General features: G+C 41.7%; 1 protein-coding gene across 2 annotated transcripts; it reads left to right on the top strand.

Moving 5' to 3' along the window:
- The first annotated feature begins 1,035 nt into the window (after positions 1 to 1,035).
- On the top strand, positions 1,036 to 20,607 carry ssh2b (slingshot protein phosphatase 2b). Of its 2 annotated transcripts, XM_084940460.1 has the most exons (15): positions 1,036 to 1,297; positions 5,275 to 5,318; positions 13,695 to 13,807; positions 13,902 to 13,966; positions 14,054 to 14,175; positions 14,261 to 14,326; positions 14,414 to 14,479; positions 14,594 to 14,788; positions 14,891 to 14,984; positions 15,132 to 15,260; positions 15,535 to 15,581; positions 15,790 to 15,936; positions 16,028 to 16,228; positions 16,422 to 17,454; positions 17,854 to 20,607. In XM_084940460.1, the coding sequence occupies exons 1-15, from the start codon at positions 1,235 to 1,237 to the stop codon at positions 19,147 to 19,149; spliced, it is 3,681 nt and encodes a 1,226-aa protein (XP_084796586.1). In that variant the 5' UTR covers positions 1,036 to 1,234; the 3' UTR covers positions 19,150 to 20,607. The 2 variants fall into 2 exon arrangements, with proteins under 2 accessions (XP_084796586.1, XP_084796585.1); XM_084940459.1 differs by lacking the exons at positions 1,036 to 1,297; positions 5,275 to 5,318 and adding an exon at positions 10,958 to 11,611.
- The last annotated feature ends 166 nt before the right edge of the window (positions 20,608 to 20,773 follow it).

The raw sequence follows: 20,773 nt of genomic DNA, 5'->3' as shown, positions 1-20,773 counted from the left end.
GTGCCCCATTTTTTTCTTTTACCCCAGTACAACAGGTTTAGACTAATTCTCTTTAGCCATTTTCTACAAAGGTTTTTCCAATTTAGTCTTGCTTTTCAGATTTGAGAGCAATTTACGAAAGTGGATTTGGTAAAGTCTTTGGTCTCAGATCATTGTAAATTAATTAAACTGACAGCAGCATATGTATAAAAGTATTTTATGCAAATAAACTGTCTTATAAAATCAATAAACCGCATTAAGAAGCACTTTGAGATCATTATACATCTATCAATATTAATGTCTTTTGCTGCTATATTTAAAATATTAAAGATACAATCTATTTAAAATTAAAGCAGCATGCCTCCTACAGAGTATTAGGATATATTTGTCCTCAAGCTTCATTAGTTTAACTACAACAGTCCTAAAGTAGTAGTCTGTGTGAATAGTTTCAAGGAAAAGCCACACAGTATAGTATGCTGACTGCTTAGTTTCCACTGCCCAAAACATTGTAAAAGCCTCCTTTCACCCTGCCACCACTGGTTTGACTTTCTGCCCTCAGGCAGACGCTACAGGTCACTAAATCTCAGACTAACAGTTGTGGAAACAGTTTGTACCCTAAGGCCATTACCACTCTCAACCAACATGCAAAGTGAACAATCACAGTACACACTTGCACACACTGTCACACAATAAAACCCTTAAAATATTCTATTAATTTTATGTTATTTATATACATGCTTATTATATAGTCTTGTAGTTTGCTTTCCTTTAGCTTCAACCTTGTTTCATCAAGCTGGAGTGGCACTCCCAATCTCTTTGTAATTGAATTGCAATAACAATGTAGGCTTTCTGTTCTATTCTATTCTATTCGATTGTAGGCTTAAACCTTGTAATGCAATTGTTGTATGCGGTTTACATAATGGTGCATTTACACTTCTATTCAAATAAATGACCTCTTAAGAAGTAGTATTGCTTCTCTGTAGACACTCCTCATAAGTGCTTTGTTTATCTCCAGCACACACACGGTTAATCGGGATTGACAAGCTAAGGGTAGATGCGCATGCGCAGGTGGCGCTTACAGAGGAAACAGCCGGGGAGTAGTCAAACAGTGTACGATCACAGGGAAAGAGAGGGAGGGGGGTTAAAGGAGAGAAGATCAAAAAGTCAGGTTCAACTGGGCTTTCGCCCTCACAACACAATTATGCTCGTGTCTCCGCCGTCGCTTCCTCTCAGGTGTCCGCTTCCCGGTCGCTGAATGGCGCTGGTTACCGTGCAGCGTTCACCGACCCCCAGCACCAGCTCCAGCCCCTGCGTTTCGGTAAGAACCGCTTTTCCCTGAAGCCTCCTCTACTCCTTCTACCGCCTCCACCAAACTCACATCTCCTCGATACGGAGGGCGACTTGAGGCTTCATTTTTGGCTGTCTTTTTTGTCGGCTGCCCACTGTCACCCAACTGCCTTGCCTTTGTGCTGCTGCGCATGCGTGACATATAGCTACCCATCATTTTCAGTTACAGTATTAGTCGCTACTAGCTGCTAAGTTAACCTGAAAATATCTTCTTATTTCTTCTTATATACAATAAAAGGGTTAACTTGAAAGAAAATGACAGCACCTTTTGTTTTAATGCACACCGCTGCTTATATGCTCATTGTATGTACATTTCCGGTACTGTAAACGTTCAACTGGCAGTTAGTTGCTTTTACAGTATCCAGAATAGAGAAACTTTCAGCGATGGTGTGACAACAAGTCATGTCTGTTATTATGTAATGGTTTTTACCTGCATAAATTTAAATATGTGAAGTAGTCGCGTTGGTATTTGTCCAGTGACACGCGTGAGTGCAGGTATTTATTCTTACAACACTGGTGCAGTGTCCTGCCTTGTATGTAAACGAGGCTGTGGACGCGTCTTTTCTTTTTCTCTGCGGGTCTGTCACGTACCCAGACTGTCTCTCTGTCTGAATGCCTTCTATGTGTCTGCCTCTCTCTTCCTGTCTGTCTGTCTGCTTGTGTGTGTGTGCGTTTACTGAAGGCAGGAGTGTACCCAATGCAAAGCAGAGGAGCAGGTGGTTTTCCTGTTGCTACTCCCTTTGCTTGTCTGGTTTCTACAGAAACAGGGAACCCCATCAGACAGGCAGAAACAGAGGGAGGAAGTAATATACAAGCACACTCTGTTTACCATTAAAATGTTATCTGTTTCACATTTCTGTGTGTGTGTTTTATTGACATTATGTGAAAAAGTTGACCTATATTAACTTCCCAGTGTATGTTGCATTGTCATATAGTGTTTATGGATTAAATTACACATTAAGGTGAATTCCTTGGCTTACTGTACAGCCTTTAACGTAGATTCAGAGTGTGTGCTTACTCCAAGACGGAGCACAGTAGGGGAAAGCAATTTCCCTTGTTAACTTGCTACTTGGACCCAGGAGAAGATTAGATGAACTGTGTATTTTTTTCCCCTCCTCTCAGCTTTGCCCCAAATCTCAACTACAATCAAGCTATTTTTCCACAAACTTTGTCAGTCATGGAATATCTTTAGAGGGACCCTTTACCTTATAGCTCAGAGCAAACAGGTTCTGTGAGTAGGCATAATGATAACCTTCGTGCTATGTACACATATTTCTTAGGTAATTTGTCATCCAGGATGAAATGTAGTTGAAGGAGTTTTTATGTCTTATCACTGAGCAACAAGTAGCAAGGAGTCTTGTCTGCTAAAGTGTCTGTCTTTCAAGAAGTGATGGTGAATTGAGGAATGAGTGTGTGCTGTAAAAGTAAGCACGTGTGATTTTTAGGAAGGTAAATAGGGCAGGGGTTGTGAAGTGTATGAAGCTTTTTATAGTGGAAATGTGCTTTCAAGTTGTAAGCCACATACATATTTTTGATAGCAAATTGTACAGACACTTATGGCTTCCTGTGCTTTTTTTTTTTCCTCCCCGTGTGTGTGAGTGTGTGTGCGTGGAGGGGGGGGGATGTGACGTGTCTGTGTGCGACATGTCTACTAGCACTCTTCCTCCCTATATATTAGCTTTAACCCTATGTGGAGTGAATGTATCTGCTCGCTGCGTTTACAGGCAGAGCACACACATACACACATGTTCATTTTAGGGTAGAAGCACTTTTGCATTGTGATAATCTTGGCTGTAACACGTAAGCACAGACTGATCTCTGGACATGCAGATCCCTGCCCAGACCGCATGTTCAGGCTTGACATTTCCATAAGCTTTGGAAAAAAAATCAATCATTTTCATACATATGCAAAATATGCAAAGTCTGTGTTTTCCAATCTAAACAAACACTAGATGTTATATTGTACTGTAGGACAAAGAACAGTAACAGAAACTTTGTCTAATCTGCTGTACTAAAGTTGATATTACAAATGCATCGATGCATTTTTCCCCTCCTGCTGCATACTCCGTTACGTCAAGCTCATTTTACATCAAAGGCGACATACAACCATAGAATTAAATTCCCCTTTTTGTCAATGTAAAGAAGTTTAACTACACATTTAGTACCTGAGTTTCAACAGGTTTTTATCAGTGTTTATACATCCCAGGTCTCTTTGAGATTAAATTTTAGAAAATAAATGTAGTTCAGGTGCTGACTTATAAAAAACCATTTTGCATACAGGAACATTTTTTTTGTTTAGTTGTTTATCTGTTAATTAATTACTTTGGTGTAGGATGAATAGCCGTAGAGGAGAAAGCTGGAAAAACTAAAAATACACTTTAAAGTTCAAAGATTTTGCCCTCCTTCACTTTTTCCAAAGCCGTCCAGTGGACCACTTTAGAGTCTTTGCTGGGCCAGTTTAGGCTCCTGGGCCTTATTTTTGGCACCCCTGCCCTAACCTGTTCTCAGTTTTCAATAACATGTACAACTAGGTGCTTTGAATTTTTAAAGTTTCTCAATAAAATCAGTATGATTGTAATCTTTGCAGCAGTAGATATTTTAATAGTATCGTTTCCAAAAGGCCAATTACTCAAATGTTCAGCACTAAGAGTTAGCGAGGTTCTAATTATGTCGCTTTGTTGTCTAGCACACCATCTAGCAATCCAACCAATAGTTTCTTAGTGAAACGGTACCAAGAAAGAATCGTATGGAGCAGAAACTTTCTGTGACACCATTACTCCAGCATCAGGTTGTTTACATGAGTTGCTTTTAATTGCACAGGATCTGTTTTAAATATCTTGATTCTGAAAGCCCACAATGGAAATCTGCTTTGGACACTGTGGCTTAAAGGAGCTGGGAACCACCTTTTGCAGTTATTGCACTTAACTGGATCCACAGCAGTGTCACAAGACCTGGCAGTATATGATAACTTGAACCAAACTTTACAGTTCTATACTTCCTTCTCACACTGACACTGCATAAATTATCTACTGGCTGTATTAATTTTTTTTTTGTGATCTCCAGTCAGGCTAGACCCCCTGAAGTAGCCCTGTATGAGTTTATTATTATTAAAATATATAAACCTTTAATCTACTTTTGTGTGATGTTAATGTCATTAAAGGCTAGTTAAGCTCACACAGGGTGTAAACAAGATAAGTACAAGCATTACAAGATAAGGGCCAGGTATTTTATCAGCCACTGAGCCTTAGCATCCACGTTTGGCACATTTTTGTTTTCCACAACTTTCGGATTTAAATGTTTCTTTTTGTCTCTTCATGTCTTCATGCTTGTGTATGTGAGCCGAGAGAGACAGAGAGATTGTGTTATTCCCTGTCCAGCCACACCTTAAAAACAGACTGAGGTCATTTTCCTGGAGAGTGTGTAAATTGAGTTAAAGCTGAACTCTGGTCTCTCGCTCTCTCTCTCTCTGTCTCTCGTGTCTGTCAGTTCAGGCAGTGTTGAATGTTAAGCTGGATGCTTGTGCTTTTAATGTGTGTGTGAACATGGAAACCCAAAATAGGACAGTGGGATTTCCTTTCTGTTCTCGTTTACCATTTGTTTGCATGAATTGAGAGCTCATTTGAGTTTTTACTAAATTTGTTTATGGTGACGTTTTCTCTATTTAAAGATGGGCTTTCCTGTGATTTCTTTTTTTTTTTAAATGGCACTTTTCTTTTAGAAGTCGGGAATCTAATATAACAATGCCAAAATTATGTTTTTGTGCAAAATTGTGGATTGGATACTTTTTGGCAATTCGGTGTATAAAATATTATTTCCTTATTTAGAAAAGAAGAAGAGTTGACACTGCTGATATTGGCTCTGACTGCACTCTTATATGTTGACTTTGTAATGTTGTGCTGTTGCATTTCTCTTGTTCTCAAATGTATTTTTCTTATTTTATCTCCCCAGGAGTCAGGTAGCGGGGAGGATGACCGCCGCTCTCAGCCGAGGAGGTAAGATACCGACACACATTGAGCTCTGTGTGTTAAACTTGAAAGCATTTGGTTCACTGGACCAGAAATCCACTGGATATGTATGTTCTCAGTCTCAAAAAAAGCCAGTTCATAACACGGGGCATGTTAGGTTGTTACCCATGACCTCTCACCTGATCTGACCTGATCCGCACAAAGTGGGAGGAAAAAAAGGCTTTTCCCAAATACCCAGATAATAAATAATCATAAAATGTGTCTGACGCTGCAGGACTGCCTTTCTATACTGCTGTGACTTGAAAAAGGGCTCCTGTACTGTGTCATCATCGCATCACATCCACTGCTGTCCCTTATTACTTAAGAGTTGGAATTCTGGTTAATCCAGTTTCATTCAGCCACACTTGCAACTGGTTTTTGTTCCCTGATAATTAGCTACTTCCTTCCACTGCCTGTTGTGTTTATTTGTTCTGTCACTGAACACTTTTAGGTCTCCTCTGTTATGTTTGGCCCTTTAATAATCCTGAAATCACGCACTGAATGAGATAATAAACAGTGGCTTGCAGACAGCCCATTAGAGGGCAGCAGTATCTCTGTGAGTAACTTGCTATGTGGGTCAGGGGAACTGCACTGTTGATCCACGGGCAGATTGGTAACCACTCCCAAAGTCTCTGTGTCTGTTTGGTCATCGGAGCTCTTCATCATCCAGCTGAGATTTGTCTGTGTTTGTGCAGCTGCGACTGAAATCTGTGCTTGCTGTGTGCATGTTTGTGTGCACAGAGACAGGTACATGATCGAATATCACTCCGAGTTAGCTCCTAAAATGAATGTTATTATTTTTCTCTCTTTTATTCTTTACGCAACTGGATAAGTGTGATATTTTAATGGAAATCAGGGATCCTGTGATGCATGTTGTTTTACATTACCATGCCTACACATATTTTCCAGTGCAGCATATTTAAAAAAAAAAAGGTGAAGCTGAATGAATAGCCTTACTTTGTCTTGACTTCAAAGTAACCTCAAAGCTCTTTTTTATTATCATTGTGAAGCTTTGTGATATTGTCCCCCAGAGGGGAACGCCTGTAGTGTTTTTAATACCCAGTTCACAGCTCGATTACAGGTTTGGGTGCGTTATAAGCGGGGATGTTCTGGGCCAAGATGATATATTTGATATAGTAGTTGTTTGACCTCTGAGCTGTTATTAGATGTTAAAATTTGGTTAAGCTTTATTTGTATTCCTAGGCAGATCATTTGCTCTGGGTTGTAGGTCACTAAAACTGAAAATCTTAAACTTCTTTTTGGAGCTGATACCAATGCAGATTTTGTAATACTTGTTTATTGGATATAATCAGCAGGGCAGCACGGTGGCACGGTGATTAGCACTGTTGCTGCACAGCAAGAAGGTCCTGAGTTCAATTCCACCATCAGTCTTTCTGTGTGGAGTTTGCATGTTCTCCCCGTGTTTGCGTGGGTTCACTCTGGGTATTCCGGCTTCCTCCCACAGTCCAAAAACATGCAGTTAGTGGGGATAGGTCAATCTAAATTGCCCATAGGTGTGAATCTGTGAGTGAATGCGAGTGCGAATGGTTGTCTGTGTCTCTATGTGTTAGCCCTGCGACAGACTGGCGACCTGTCCAGGGTGTACCCCGCCTCTCGCCCTATGACAGCTGGGATAGACTCCAGCACCAGCCACGACTCTGGAAAGGATAAGCGGAAGCGAATGAATGGAATGAATGGATATAATCATGACATGATATTATCAGTTACAGGATTATTATTATTCATTCCTTGTGTACAAAAAAAAATCATATCATATCCAAAAATTAAGAAACACAAGAATACATGTTCATAAATTAAGAAAAGCACGTGCAAGGGGTGTTGCAGATAATTAGAGAGTGGATCTTTTTAGTTTTGTTTTTGTAGATGTTTCATTTGAAGGCAGCAAAGTATTAAATTTCACTTTTTTCCCCAAGTTCAGTTTGAATAGGAGGTGCATCTAATGTTTTAAAACTCCTGTGACCTGTCAGTGTTAGCACTATGTTTAAATGTAATCAGAGTGGAGGTAAGCCCACAGTCTTTGCAATAAAGTTTTTTAAATAAACACATGCTGCTCTCTCCTATTAGCTAAGGTGCACAATCCAACTTTTTATATAATAGACAATGTTAGGCAAAAAAATGACCTGTGGTAAATCACAATGCACTGTGATACAGACTCAAGAAGTTTTAAGGTAGATGGAGAAACTTGCATATAAACTGTATCACAAAAATCAAGTGCAGAAAATTTGTGGCTTGTGTCAGGATTTTTTTTCATATATAAAAAACCAAACATTTTGTCTTTGATTTACTTGGAATGTATCTCCTACGTGAGACTTTGAGTGAGGGCATTAGTATGCAACAGTCTTTTTCACTGACGCAATGATATGACTGCCACTTTGTATCTTCTTCAGTTAAATTGTCAAATCTTGTTCACAAATTCAATTTTAAACTAATGAGTTCCACAGTCGCTGATTTCATACATCAGACTAATGGAAAGCCCTCAATCTGCTGCATAAATACACAGTCTCTGATATATCCTAGAGAGGTCATGAGAAAGGGCATGATGTGTAGGAATAAGTGAGCCTGTTCCCAGTATGATTGTTAGTTTGGGCAAAGAATACTGTAATAAAGAAAGAGTTCTTTGAGTTCATTTTCTTTTTTTTCTTTGTTTTTTTGCTTTAAAATCTTTGCAGAAATAAGACTATTTTCAGCATCTGAAATAAAAGTGAGCTCCTGTAAGGGCAGTTTCTAAAATTGCTTCCAAGCTAGATTATTAAATACACCTTTTAAGTATCTGTAGAGAGATTTTTTTCCCCAGCTGTCCATGTCTCCTTCACCCACACTGTCAGATCAGGATTCATTTAATTGTATAAAAATCAGTGTAACTATTAATGAGTGCTAGCCGAGTCTTATTAAAGTCATATTTCTGTGTTTTAGTTGAAGGTAAAAGACGAGAATTATTTTCAAAAGTAAAGAAATTAACACACATGTAGGGTATAGCAAAAGGAAAAATAAACTGATGCTGTGTGTGCATTTTTCATTTCACTGTTTCTTTAAGTTCAAGCTGCATGTTGCATATTCACAATTCCAGCAGCCATTCACTAAAGCTGAGCCTGTCCACTGAATTCACGTTCCCAAAGTCTCAGAGGCAGTCTGTTCGTTTTCCCCCCTCCCCGCTGCTGACGTCTGTGCCCGCTGCGCCGTACAAGTCAGCAGCTGCAGCAGAGCTCATCTCTGACACAGGTAGTGAGATTCATTCAAACTGGAATAAGGCTTCAGTGAGGCAGCGCGCCTGCCTGCGTAAGCAAGCCCCACTGCAGTGCTGCTGATTAAAGCCAGTGACATCAGCAAGTTGGTGACATCAGCAAAAAGCAGCAACATCACTGGCGGACCATGCAGAGGGGAAATTAGGAGAAAGAGAGGTTATTTATTATGACTACAATCGGAGAGTATTTCTGATCTCTTATAATCTCATAGTTCTGTAGTCAGAGGAGGGGAAAAGTGGAACAAAGGATCATATGTCTGAATGGGACTCATTTCCATTTGTGCTACATTTATACATTTGTGTGCCTCTACAGATTTGTATTCATTCTTGTGTAATTCAGATATACTGTAGTCATGCTAACAGGCTGATTTATTAGACTTCTTGTTGGTGTGTGATGCTCATCGCAGATGTTTAACAGGTTATGTGTGATTCAAAGAAATACTGTAAAGTCTGGGTGTGTGAATGTATACACAAGGTGAAGCTGCGATCACTAAGGTGACTGTCTGTGTTTGCATGTTCGGAAACACGAGAGCAGCAGAGTGTCTGGTGTCTACATGTAAAAACTACATCCTGGCATTCGCCACTTGCTATTGGATGGTTTGAATTTCAGCAGTCAAAGGGGGAGAATAGCCAGGTGGAACTTGAGAGATGAGTTCAACATCTCACACATAAACATGTGGGTTGCTGAGAGTCTGTAAATCCCAAAGGTGGGAATGAACAACCTCGTGATTATTCTTAGCTATCCCTCCAGCGCCCTTACAAGAAGATGCCACAGATCTTTCCCTAATCAATAACACCGGTTAAAGTAAGGAGGGAGATGGTAGGGATTTTGAAGGGGGCGATGTGAGAGGCCAACAGGGAGATGAGAGGGAGCGTGGAAAAGTGGCTGTCAGGTTAAGCTGTTATTAGTTGATGAGGAAGGCCTCCCTGTGATTGTTTTTAACATGTGTCTGCCTCTGCTTAGAAACTGGTAAGTTTTTAGATACCTGTATCATTATCTGTTCTGCTTATAGCTCTGATCTTTATCAGTTCCCTTATTGATATGTTCAGGAAAACCACACCTGCTTCATTATCTCCAAGTCTGACCACTGAGCAGGGAAAAAAACGCTCACATGTGACTCAGGTCTGCAAAAATTTCACATCATTATCAGTTTGCAACTGCCAGGAGTGATAGAAAATGGGTAAGATTAGATACGCAGTCAGATGTCACATCATTGCTTTACAATATAACATGACTTAAGATGAATTTTGGATCAAATTGAATTTAATTAAACAAGTTACAAAATAATTCATTCAATTTGTAAAAGGATCCCACTTCCCATCCCTTCTCCTGCTTTATATATCACTGCTTATTCTTTATCTATTTAAAGCTTGACTGTACTGTTACACCATTTATTGTCCATGCTGTGATACATTTAACCACATGTGACTCTGCAGTCTAATAAATAAACGCTTTTCTCTTTGTAAGGATCTCTCAGACGAGGTCAAAATCTGTAGCTTCATTGAGCTCATCAGCCCAGTTCATCGGTTGCCTCTTGGGTCAGAGACACAGGTCGACCTAAGAGGAAAAACACCACACTGCAGTTGTTTATCCCAGGATATAAACTGGCAGTCAGCTGGTGGCCAAATAGTTACCCTTAGTTTGTAATTGAAACCACAAGGGATCAACAAGCAGCACAACCAAGTTTAAGGTCAAGTTTCTACTTAGTTCACAGGCAGCCTGAAATCTCCTTCCAGGTTTCTCAATCTCTTTTTTTCTGTTGTTGTTGTTGTCATGCTGTTGCTGGATACACATTCAGTGTCAGGTTATGCTTATAAGAACTAGGGGTGTACTGATTTTGAAATACCCCTGTCTAATATAACAATTGAACCTATCAACCTTGCTTAAAAGCTTTCTACCCTTTATTATTTGCATTTTTTATGGGTTTGTTACCTTAAGAAGAAGCAAAAATTCATTACTGTTAAAGATTGTACTAGCCTATGAACAGAAAAACATTTCCTCTCAGATGTTATTGTGGAGAAAATGAGAAAATACTGTGGTGTTGTTAAGGTGCTGATAAGCAGCTCAAAGTGTGTGTGTGTGTGTGTGTGTGTGGGGGGGGGGCTCTCTAAAGTAATGCTTTCTGGGATTGCTTGGTTAGTTTTTCAATCAGGCTGTCAGCCAGACACATGCACATCCACATTTTAAAAAGAAAAAATGTTTTAATTATGGAGAGTTTTTATGTAGCGTCTACCTCTCTTATTTGTTATGTTGACACAGCTGGAAATTGTCATTATTTGTTATTCTTACATTTGGCGTTTTTAAAATGTGCATGAGGCATCATTTTAAAGCAGCCACTTCCTTCTGCGTGTTACGTGGAAAAACATGGTGACCCAGGAACAGCGTGAGGAATTTCAGTGACGTCTCGAGGCTGTTGTAAAGCATATAGGAATGCCACCGACTGCCATTCTGACAGTTAAACACTTTTATCCGGGTACTTGTGGCTGTCTTTCTTGCACACTTTCACCATGTCTCCAATAATTCCTCGTAGTCTTCCTCAGACTGCTGTTGTCACGGATTGGACCATGTGTGTCTCCTCCCCCTCAGCGGCAGGATTTACCGCAGCCTGCTGCAGACAGTTCAAACAGCAGACCATGGATCAGATGTTCTGAGGCACCTGCTCTGTCACAGGCGCTCTTAAATATGTTAGTGCTTTGTCGCTTTATAATATTAGATTGTTCCGCTCTATGAAATCTGTCGGTTTAGAGCTAATTTTCTAAATCTGAGATAAAAAAATAAAAAAAATTGAATAAAAACGAAGCACCGTGTGAGCTTCTGCGTCTTCACAACTTTACTTCGCACATCGTCGACTGTCGTCTCCGCGCGCCCTGCCCGCACTCCGGGAGCAGCAATGCCTCCCGGCGTTGTGACCGCCCCGCGGAGCTCGTCGGCCGGCTGCTTCTGCGCCTGCTGCGGGGTGAAGATCAGACCGTATTTTACCGAGAACTCTGTGATCTCTCAGGTGGAAATTTATCAGCTGTAAGTAGCCGTGCTCACAGTCCGGAGCTTTCCTTGCTTATAGTAACGATAACACTACATGAATTATTATATTGCCTGCAGTGCCATGTTAATGGTCTACTCCAAACTTCAGCATAGACTTGGTGTGCACCTGTATGAACATGTGGTTTTTCTCTTAATGACTTCATAAGAAGGATATAGCAGCACAGCAGCTGAACGAGTGGCTGCAGGAACAGGTTTCCTTCCCTTTGCTTCCTTTTTGAGATATCTGCCAGATGCTTTTACTCATCTGCTAGGATGCACTTCTCTCCACCCACCTTTAGCTGTTCCTTAAATGCATCCTGAGGGGGGGCACAGCAGAGCAAGGCACACGATGTACCTTCAGCAGAATCAGGGGATGCGATTATTTTGTCTTCATTGTGAAAGCCACGGAATGACACTTGCATTTAATTGGAAATTTATGGCTTGGAAGAAGCATGTCAAGATATAATTTGCACAAACACTTCATTAGCACTTGAGTTAGACATCTGTCTAGTGTTTGCTTGTGTGAGTCTGTGTGCAAGCCCAGCTGTCAGCCTCTGTCCTCTCTGGCATTGTATTGCCTCTGACATATTCTTGGTCTGCCTGCAGCACAGTGCATCAACAGAAGGACTTATTTGTCAGCGTTTTCAGTGATTCCAATGCATTCACTTCTTGATTTTTGTTGATCAATGGCTTTTTTTAATATAAAAGGTTAACTAGGATGCACTATGCTCGCGCAGATATTTGTCCAGTGTTCTGTACGTCATGTCATGAAGAAAATTGGGTGTGTGCAAGTCAGCGTGGGTGTCAGAGACTCTTAACATCCACTTTTTCTAACTTGGAAACTTGCATGAAAGTTTGCTTAGTTTGCCATAATTGTCACTTCAGTAATGACTGCTGTCCATTGCAGGTTTATCCTCCTTTGCCTTTGTTTCCTTTCCTCCCGCATCATCACAGCAGACAACAACAACATGACTTCCTGTCTTTGACGGTCTTTCCTTAGCTCAAGCCTATATTTAAACTTGCTGCCCAGATGGAGTGACAAATTAGTCAGCGATCGCTGGTGTTACTGGTGATTTTGCTTTTACTCATCATCACAGAAGACAATGAGACTTTGTCTTTCTAGCTCACATTGTGAGGGACAAAGCCTGTGTGTAGTAGTAATAATAATAATGATAATAATACTGCTTATAATAATAGCAGAATAATAGGCAGGCGTCAGATATCTTAAGTCCATTACGTAAGTCTGTTGTTCAGACCACGAAGAAGCTTAGCTGGGACTGCCATCTTAATTTGGTACTGAAGTTGCAGCCAAAGTCACTGAAGTTGCAGTTGCCTTGTTTTATGAAGAAATGGTAACCGGATGAACAACAAAACTTTAAGTCTTTGTAACTCAGAACATTCTGTCTGCTGTCATTCTGTTATTCAGTAAATATTACCAGTTCAGTTAAGCCCACATGTGCTCTGGTTTCTACTACAGTCATCTGATCAATCAGAAATTGTCCCATTATTGTGTTGTTTTGGAAAATATGAGTGTTTTCTAAGAAAGCATTGAACTGAATAACTACTATTGAAATGCATTCAACTTTAAGACTACAAAGTCACCCGTACTTCATATTCTGCTTTTTGTTTTTCTTTCTACCTTTTTTACATTTGGGGGAATAAAAATCAGCATAATGAAACAAGTGTGTTTATGTCTGTATGTCACCACTGTAACAGTTCAGACCAACATAACTCATTAATTCACATAAATTTATGAAAAAATGCTTGTCATAAATTTCCATCAGCCAAAATGATTTCTGTTGCTTCAAGTCTGTGCAACATTCCAGGATAATGTACTTTTCAAATGATGGAGACGGGCTCAAAATCCACACATTTGAGAAGCTACAAATTAGAATTTTTATTGAAAATGTCTGAAAATAATAAAGTGTCAAAAGTTCTGCTCTTTGCGCTTTCTGTCAGTGGACCTTGGAGAAACTTAACAAAAAGTCAGTAAAAGCTGTAAAGTCTTCCAAGGATGAGTTTTGTGATAGATGTGTGGGTGGATATTGCTCACCGCTCAATCTTTTCTGTCTTTGTGCAGCATCAGTGAAAGTTTCCTGACCGTTAAGGGAGCTGCTCTGTTCTTGCCTCGAGGAAATGGCTCCTCTTCTTCGTCTGCCTCCCGTTTCTCCCAGCTGCGCAGCAAACATGCAGGTGAGGTGAAAATTCCCCCTCAGCAGCCACTGACTGTTTAACTGTTTAACTTTTGCCATCTTGCGTCATGTATGCGTTACTTTCATCTTGCCAGGAGATATCCAGCAGCACCTACAGACGATGTTTACTGTCCTCAGACCAGAGGACAACATCAAACTGGTGGGTACCCATAAAAACACAAATAAGTCTCACTGATTTTATTTAACTGTCGAGTCACAAACTGTGTTTTGTTTTTTCCTTCTCTAGGCGGTTCGTTTGGAGAGTGCACATGCTCAGATCACCCGCTACATGGTGGTGGTCTCAACCAATGGTCGGCAGGACACAGAGGAGAGCGTGGTGCTAGGAATGGATTTTAGCCCTGTAGATGGGTGAGAGTGACACAAGATTTTAGGTACCTGCTGGTTTTGGTGTTCTGGTTAAAGGTATAACAGGAAAACTGTTTTCCCCACTCAGCTCGTGTTCTGTTGGGCTGGTTTTGCCCCTGTGGAGCGACACCTTAATACATCTAGATGGAGACGGGTAAGCAAATTCTTCAGCACAGGACACGTTAAACATGAGATAGCTAAGATTTTTAACTCACTATACTTCCTCTGTTCCTGCTCACAGGGGTTTCAGTGTATCAACTGACAACAGGGTGCATGTATTCAAGCCTGTTTCTGTGCAAGCCATGTGGTGAGTCATACTGGATAATTGGTACAGCTGTGGATATTTTTATTGTTTGCTGGTTTCTGTTTTTTCCCATTTTATTTAGAAGTCATGTTTTTTTTTGTTTTTTTTTCCTGACAGGTCAGCCCTCCAGTCACTCCATAAAGCCTGCGAGGTGGCCCGTAGTCATAACTACTTTCCAGGCAGCTTGTTCCTCACCTGGGTCAGCTACTATCAGAGCAGGGTCTCCTCCGACCAGACCCGCATCAACGAGTGGAACGCCATGCAGGACGTGCAGTCACACCGTGCCGACTCTCCAGTTCTCTTCTCTGACGTGTAAGTAGCCAAGTGATGTTTGTCAGATATGTTCTCTATGTGGAAAACCGATAGACATGAACTTATTTCATATATTCTTCCACCATCATAATGTTTCTACAGACCTACAGAAAGAGAGCTGACTGAGCGTCAGATCAAAGCCAGTTTGCGGGAAATCATGATGCAGAAAGATCTAGAGAATGTCACCTGCAAAGAGGTGAGTCTGCTTTGAGTATCTCCCAGTCAAAGAAAATGTTTGGAAAATGCCATGCTATTTTATTTATTTATTTATTTTTTAGTCATTATTGTGTGACTTTACATTTTGCCTGCACGTGTCTCTTTCTGTCCTGGATGTGTTCTTTAGATCCGAACAGAGCTGGAAATGCACATGACATGCAATCTGCGAGAGTTCAAGGAGTTCATCGACAATGAGATGATTGTCATTCTGGGCCAGATGGACAGTCCTACGGAGATCTTTGACCATGTGTTCTTGGTAGGTTAACCTCTGAAACACCTCTGTTGCTTTTAGCAGCAGAGAATATAAAATGTTTCTGATCTCCCACGCCTGTATCCCGGATCTGATTCTCACAAAGTGCAAGATAGTGTTGTGTAATTTTAAATTCAGCACAGTTTTAAGGTACTTTGCTGTTGTTGGGTTTGGAGAACTCACTGTATGTCAATCATTTCTTCTCACTGGACTTCAGCATTATGAAAAGCTTATTGGAAGGTGCTGAACAAGTCTGAGGATTCCTTTTTGTTTCCTGCAGGGATCTGAGTGGAATGCATCCAATCTGGATGAGTTACAGAACTGTGGGTAAGGACGGAGGGGGGGAAAAAAACCCAATACAACAAAACTGACTGTTTGGAACAAAAAAACTAAAACTTGCTTTATTAGGATGAAATTAAATGTTCTTCATTCTGTTATACCAACAAGTTTAGTTTTACAAATCAGTACATACCTACATACCCCTCTCTCATCTAAGGCTCATCTTTTCTCTTGTTCATGTCTTTCTGTCATTCAGAGTTCATTACATCCTGAATGTAACAAGGGAGATTGATAACTTCTTTCCCGGTGTGTTTGAGTACCACAACATCCGTGTGTATGATGAGGAGGCCACTGACCTGCTAGCCTATTGGAATGACACCTACAAGTTTATATCTAGAGCCAAGTGAGTTTGAGATGTTTCATCCTCTCTCTTTTTTTTCCTGCGAGGAATGAGATCTATCGAGAATGACAATCATTCTTAATATCTACCCTAGGAAATCTGGATCCAAGTGCCTGGTGCACTGTAAAATGGGGATTAGCCGGTCTGCGGCCACAGTGATAGCGTATGCCATGAAGGAGTACGGCTGGGATTTGAAAAAAGCCTTTGATTACGTCAAAGAGCGTCGAACTGTTACCAAACCCAACCCCTCTTTTATGAGACAGTTGGAGGAGTATCAGGGAATACTCATGGCCAGGTACACACACACACACAGACATCATCCATGGTAATGTAAATATTGATACTGGCAGAAAGAAGTGCATTATCAAAATCTTATAAAACAATATTAAAAAAAAAAAAAAAACAAAACAACAAAATATTCCTCTTTCAATTTCATGCAAAGAATTCTGAGAAGTGATATGTTACTTCATTTTCACTTTCTTCCGCAGCAAGCAGAGGCACAACAAACTGTGGCGTTCTCACTCTGATAGCGATCTGTCTGAACACCACGAGCCACTCTCCAAATCCTACGCACAGCCCCACAGCCTGGGCCGCTCAGATCCCCACAACCAAGCCAGCAACATAACTGGTCCCTCGGTAAAAGAACTGCTGGAATCACTGGGAAGTTCTACTGGCAGCAAAGCAACACACTCAACTAGTCAGCCAGATACGGGCATCCATTCCAATCAGCTTAGCTCTTCTTCCTTTAAAGGTGCGGCAGCTCCATCAGGTCATGCTGAAGCATCTCGTTCTGCTGTAGGTCGGAGCAGCCGGCAGGACCGTCCTTGTTCTGACTCCACAGCTGCTTCTGTGTCTCTGTTATCTCCTCCGCTGTCCAATGGCGTATATGACTCTGGGAATCGGCCCATGTTACCTCCTGTCTCTCAACCAAGGGCCGCCACTGTGGTGCCTGAGCCTCCAAAGACCGATAAGGTGACTGTTGCACAAAGTGTTTTGGTGGGCCAGCCTCATCCACCTCCCTCCCTTCACCACCGCCCCCACTCTCCTGCTCCATCTCCAAATCTAGCCGATGGAGTTCTAAAGCCACAGGTGTTGTCCTGTTCTCCTTCTGTAAAAACAGTGCTTGTGTCAGTGCCTGAGCCTACCGCAACACAAACCCCAAGCACAAAGCAGGCTGGAACCGACTGCCTCTCTGCCCCAGCGCTTGTCAAAAACCCAGACTGTGCCCAACAGACATATGGCTCATCTTTGGACAGTTTGGCAGCCCAACATCCGTCCACTAACGATTTTATCACTTATCCTAGTGCCATTCCACATGAAAATGTGCTGGTGTTCGGCCACAGTGCAGACCACATCAACTTTTTCAGTGCCAGGGAAAAATTTAAGGGGATGAGTCTAGATGGGAAAACTCACTGTACTGCAGCGCAGCAGTCGCACCAGCTGAAGAGCTGTGGCAAAGAAAACCAGCCACCACTGCAGGAGGTCTCCACCAGTGAGGGGAAGGATGAAGGGAAAAGAAAGGTAAACAATGCTTGTAGCAAACTTTCCCAGACAACTCTAAACATTTCCAGATTTGGGCCGCATATAGTCTCCACCTGTGCTCTGGCAGTGGGCTCGGGTTGGCTGTGTATAATGTAGCCACATGTATGGATGTTATGATCTGTTTCCAGGCTGCTCTTGTGTGAGATACTCACAAAATATGAAATATTTTTACATATATATTTAAGATACTTGGGACTGAACTGAACCCATAACAGTTCCTATCAATCTTACCAGATTTATTCAGAATGGTTTTTGGTTCTTAAGCTATGTTGCGCCACCTGGTGGCACATCTGTCACAAATACATTGCGATTGTAGCAATGCTTTCATTGTGCTTTTAAATTAATGGTCTTTTATATTATATCTATTTTTTTTTCCAGAAAATGCCTGTGCAGGTCACAGGCCTGAAGCCCAAAGAGACTTCGCCTCTTGGCTCTGATAGCCAGACTGAACCTCAAGGTCCCCAGGATCAGGATGTGAGGAAGTTGAAGCAGGAAATTGAAGATAGTGTTGTTCTGGCACACAAGGAATCTGGGGATATAAAAACAGAATTGAAAGAGGAGGAAGAGGAGGCCCCCGCCTGTCTTTATAGTGACTGGACACGAGGGTCGGTGCGACGTGTTACACAGCAGCTGGAGCAAAGAATGAAACGGGAGCATGAGACCCCGCCTCTCTCTTCTTCACCGCCTTCTCTCTCTGGCTGTACCTCCAACTCTCACCGGCGTCCACACAGCATCCATTGTGCAACGTTGTCTACTTCCCACGATGCATCCATTTGCTCACAGGCATCTGCAGTTCACACGGTGCACAAGGATCAGGGAAAGGAGGATGGGAAGTCTGGACCAGCTGAAAGTGAGGGCACTCATGCTGCGATGGGGGCCCTTGGGGATAACGAAAAAAGCACAAAAGGACAGAAACTCCGGCCTGCTGAAACTAGATTGCTCTCTACCTCTTCTCCTTTCCACCACTCTCCCCATTCTCCCTTTGCGTCTGTGAACTTCCTGTGTCTGGAGGGCGTCACTGAGCTCGAGTCGGGCACAGACTGGGATTGTCCCACAGAAGGACCCCACAGTGACATTTTCAAGAGGGAGACGTGGGAGACTTTGTGTGAGCTGGGTGCCTTCCTGCAGCAGGTGAGCATGGCTGGAAAGTGCAAGGCCAGGTGTTTGGGTCAGGCGCAGAAGCGAGGTGGCAGTATCCAGAAGAGGGTTCAAGAGGTGGAAGCCAGGATTCGTCAGGCAGGGCTGACCCCTCCATCCATGATGAAGCGCTCAGCCTCCCTGGCTAAACTGGGCTGCTTGGAGCTGCTCGCCAATGACTTGAGTGACTGGGAACTTAGCCGTTCCACTGTAGCTTCACCCTCGGCACAACACCCACTCCATTCAGCCAGCGACGAATCCAAGAAGCAGCGGGTTCACAACTCTCCTTCCTCCACTGTCCAGCAGCCAGAAATCCTTGAGACAACCACTCAGAGGCTTCCTAAAGCTGGAGAAACCTCAGCAGTCTCTGCACCATCAAATCCGAATCCTCACAGTGGAAAGCCTTTAAACTTTGGCCAAGAATCTCTGCACTCGCCTGGGCCAACACTTCTGACAACAAGGCAGCAATACGGAAGGACTCACCCGCTGAGGCGGCTTAAGAAGAGAACTGTTAGCACCCTTTACCACACCATGTAACCCTCAGCAGGTGTGCATCTGTGTACGTGTGCATGAGAGAAAGAGAGAGAGATAACGTGCCCGTCAGAAACGAAAGTCAAGTGCATATTTTGGATTTATTTAGCAAAACAAGCCGACGCCTCTTGCCTTAAGGGATGTGTTTAGTAGTTTCTTTTTTCCCTCTTCTGTAAAAATCCGTGATATGGGAATCTGGTCTCGGCACAGGAAAAGCGGCAAGGCTACGACAGTCCCAGTTAACTGAGACTGAAATAAAACACTTTGAGAAGATAAAACAAAAAAGAAAAGAAAATGTCATCCAGAGATGTACATGGGTCACATGTTTGAAATGTTAATAATACCCAAGCGTGCACATACTCACTCATCACATCGTTGCTGGTTTCTCCTTTAGTCGACTTGATATTTTTGGCTGTCAAACGTAATGTTAGCTGGAATGTAGCCTCTGTTTCCCCTCTTCTCATGCTTTGACATCTCTTCAGAAAAATGTGCCATTTATGCTGGAGAAAACGGTCCCTCTTGTATAATCTGGTAACTATGTTGGCAGAAAGAAAGAAAGAATATAAATAAATAAATCACACCAACACCTACTTGTCAAACCGGCTGATTTGGTCCTGAACATAAAAGTCGTTGGACGGAGACTCTTCGTCGCGACAGAATAATTCCAGTGAAAGTCAGTCGTGAAGCTCTGACTCTTCCCTCAGTGTAAGCTGCATACGCAGGTTTTCACCAGTTTATTTGAGCATAATGAAAAGAGAAGAGGCCTGCTTTTTGTTTAGTTTGTTTTAACTACACAATACCTCAGTAAGTCAACCAAATCTGACCTGCACAAACATCCGACTCCGGGTTCCTGGAATGTACTTCTCAATCAGAAACACGTTTGACTTCATCACTCAGTAAACTGTCTCTCCTCACACTCCAGATGCCACACAAACTAGAGTTTTGTTTATGTTTAACTGTGTGAGAGAGAGTAGGTCAGGGTTCTGGGGTTTAAAGGCAGAGTGTATATTTGTGAGTTTTTGGCTATGTTCTCTTTGGGGATGTAAAGGTTGTATATTGTGACTGTTGATATTTTAGGATCTCCCTGTTTTTTGTTTGTTTGTTTTTTAGATCTGGTTTGTGTCTGTGTGAGTGAGACTGTGTAGCACAACTTTACCAAGTGAGCGTGCACTTTTTATTTTATTTTAATGGATCTTTATGTCTTTTGTAAACTTTTTAGGAGCGTGCCTGTGATTGGCAAGTGAAGCTTCTCTGCAGCCTATCAGAAATGTCTGTACAGAGACGTGTGTCACACATGCACTTTACTCCCTTTTTAATTTTAATTGTGGCTTTTTTTTTAAGTGTTTTGCTACTTTGGGGGAGCATGCTTATGTAGTAGGAACTGTTGGGTATGTGTGTATTGTCTGTGTAAATATTATTTTATATCACGTGCTTTAACTGTGACCATTAAACAATGGAAATTAAGAGTCGGGCTTACTGTGATTCTTTCCCTCACGTTTTCTTAATGAACAAACTAATTTGGCTTCATTCTACATACATTCACAGTAAATGTCAATGTATGTAAAAATGACTCTTCCTGTTTTTCTCTTAGTCAGCTACACCGTTTAGCATTTTTCAGCATTTTTTTTTT

This window comes from Perissodus microlepis, chromosome 10, assembly GCF_051167445.1.
Source record: "Perissodus microlepis isolate ML-2025 ecotype Zambia chromosome 10, ASM5116744v1, whole genome shotgun sequence".
NCBI classification, from domain to species: Eukaryota; Metazoa; Chordata; class Actinopteri; order Cichliformes; family Cichlidae; genus Perissodus; species Perissodus microlepis.
This window is presented reverse-complemented; position numbering and strand designations above follow the sequence as displayed.

What these genes read in the sequence shown, in the direction of transcription:
- ssh2b (XM_084940459.1), top strand. Translation starts at nt 11,484, where the DNA reads ATGCCTCCCGGCGTTGTGACCGCCCCGCGGAGCTCGTCGGCCGGCTGC. An exon ending in GATGAGTTACAGAACTGTGG is followed by an intron (nt 15,582 to 15,789) that starts GTAAGGACGGAG and finishes TCTGTCATTCAG; the next exon opens with AGTTCATTACATCCTGAATG. An exon ending in AGGATGAAGGGAAAAGAAAG is followed by an intron (nt 17,455 to 17,853) that starts GTAAACAATGCT and finishes TTTTTTTTCCAG; the next exon opens with AAAATGCCTGTGCAGGTCAC.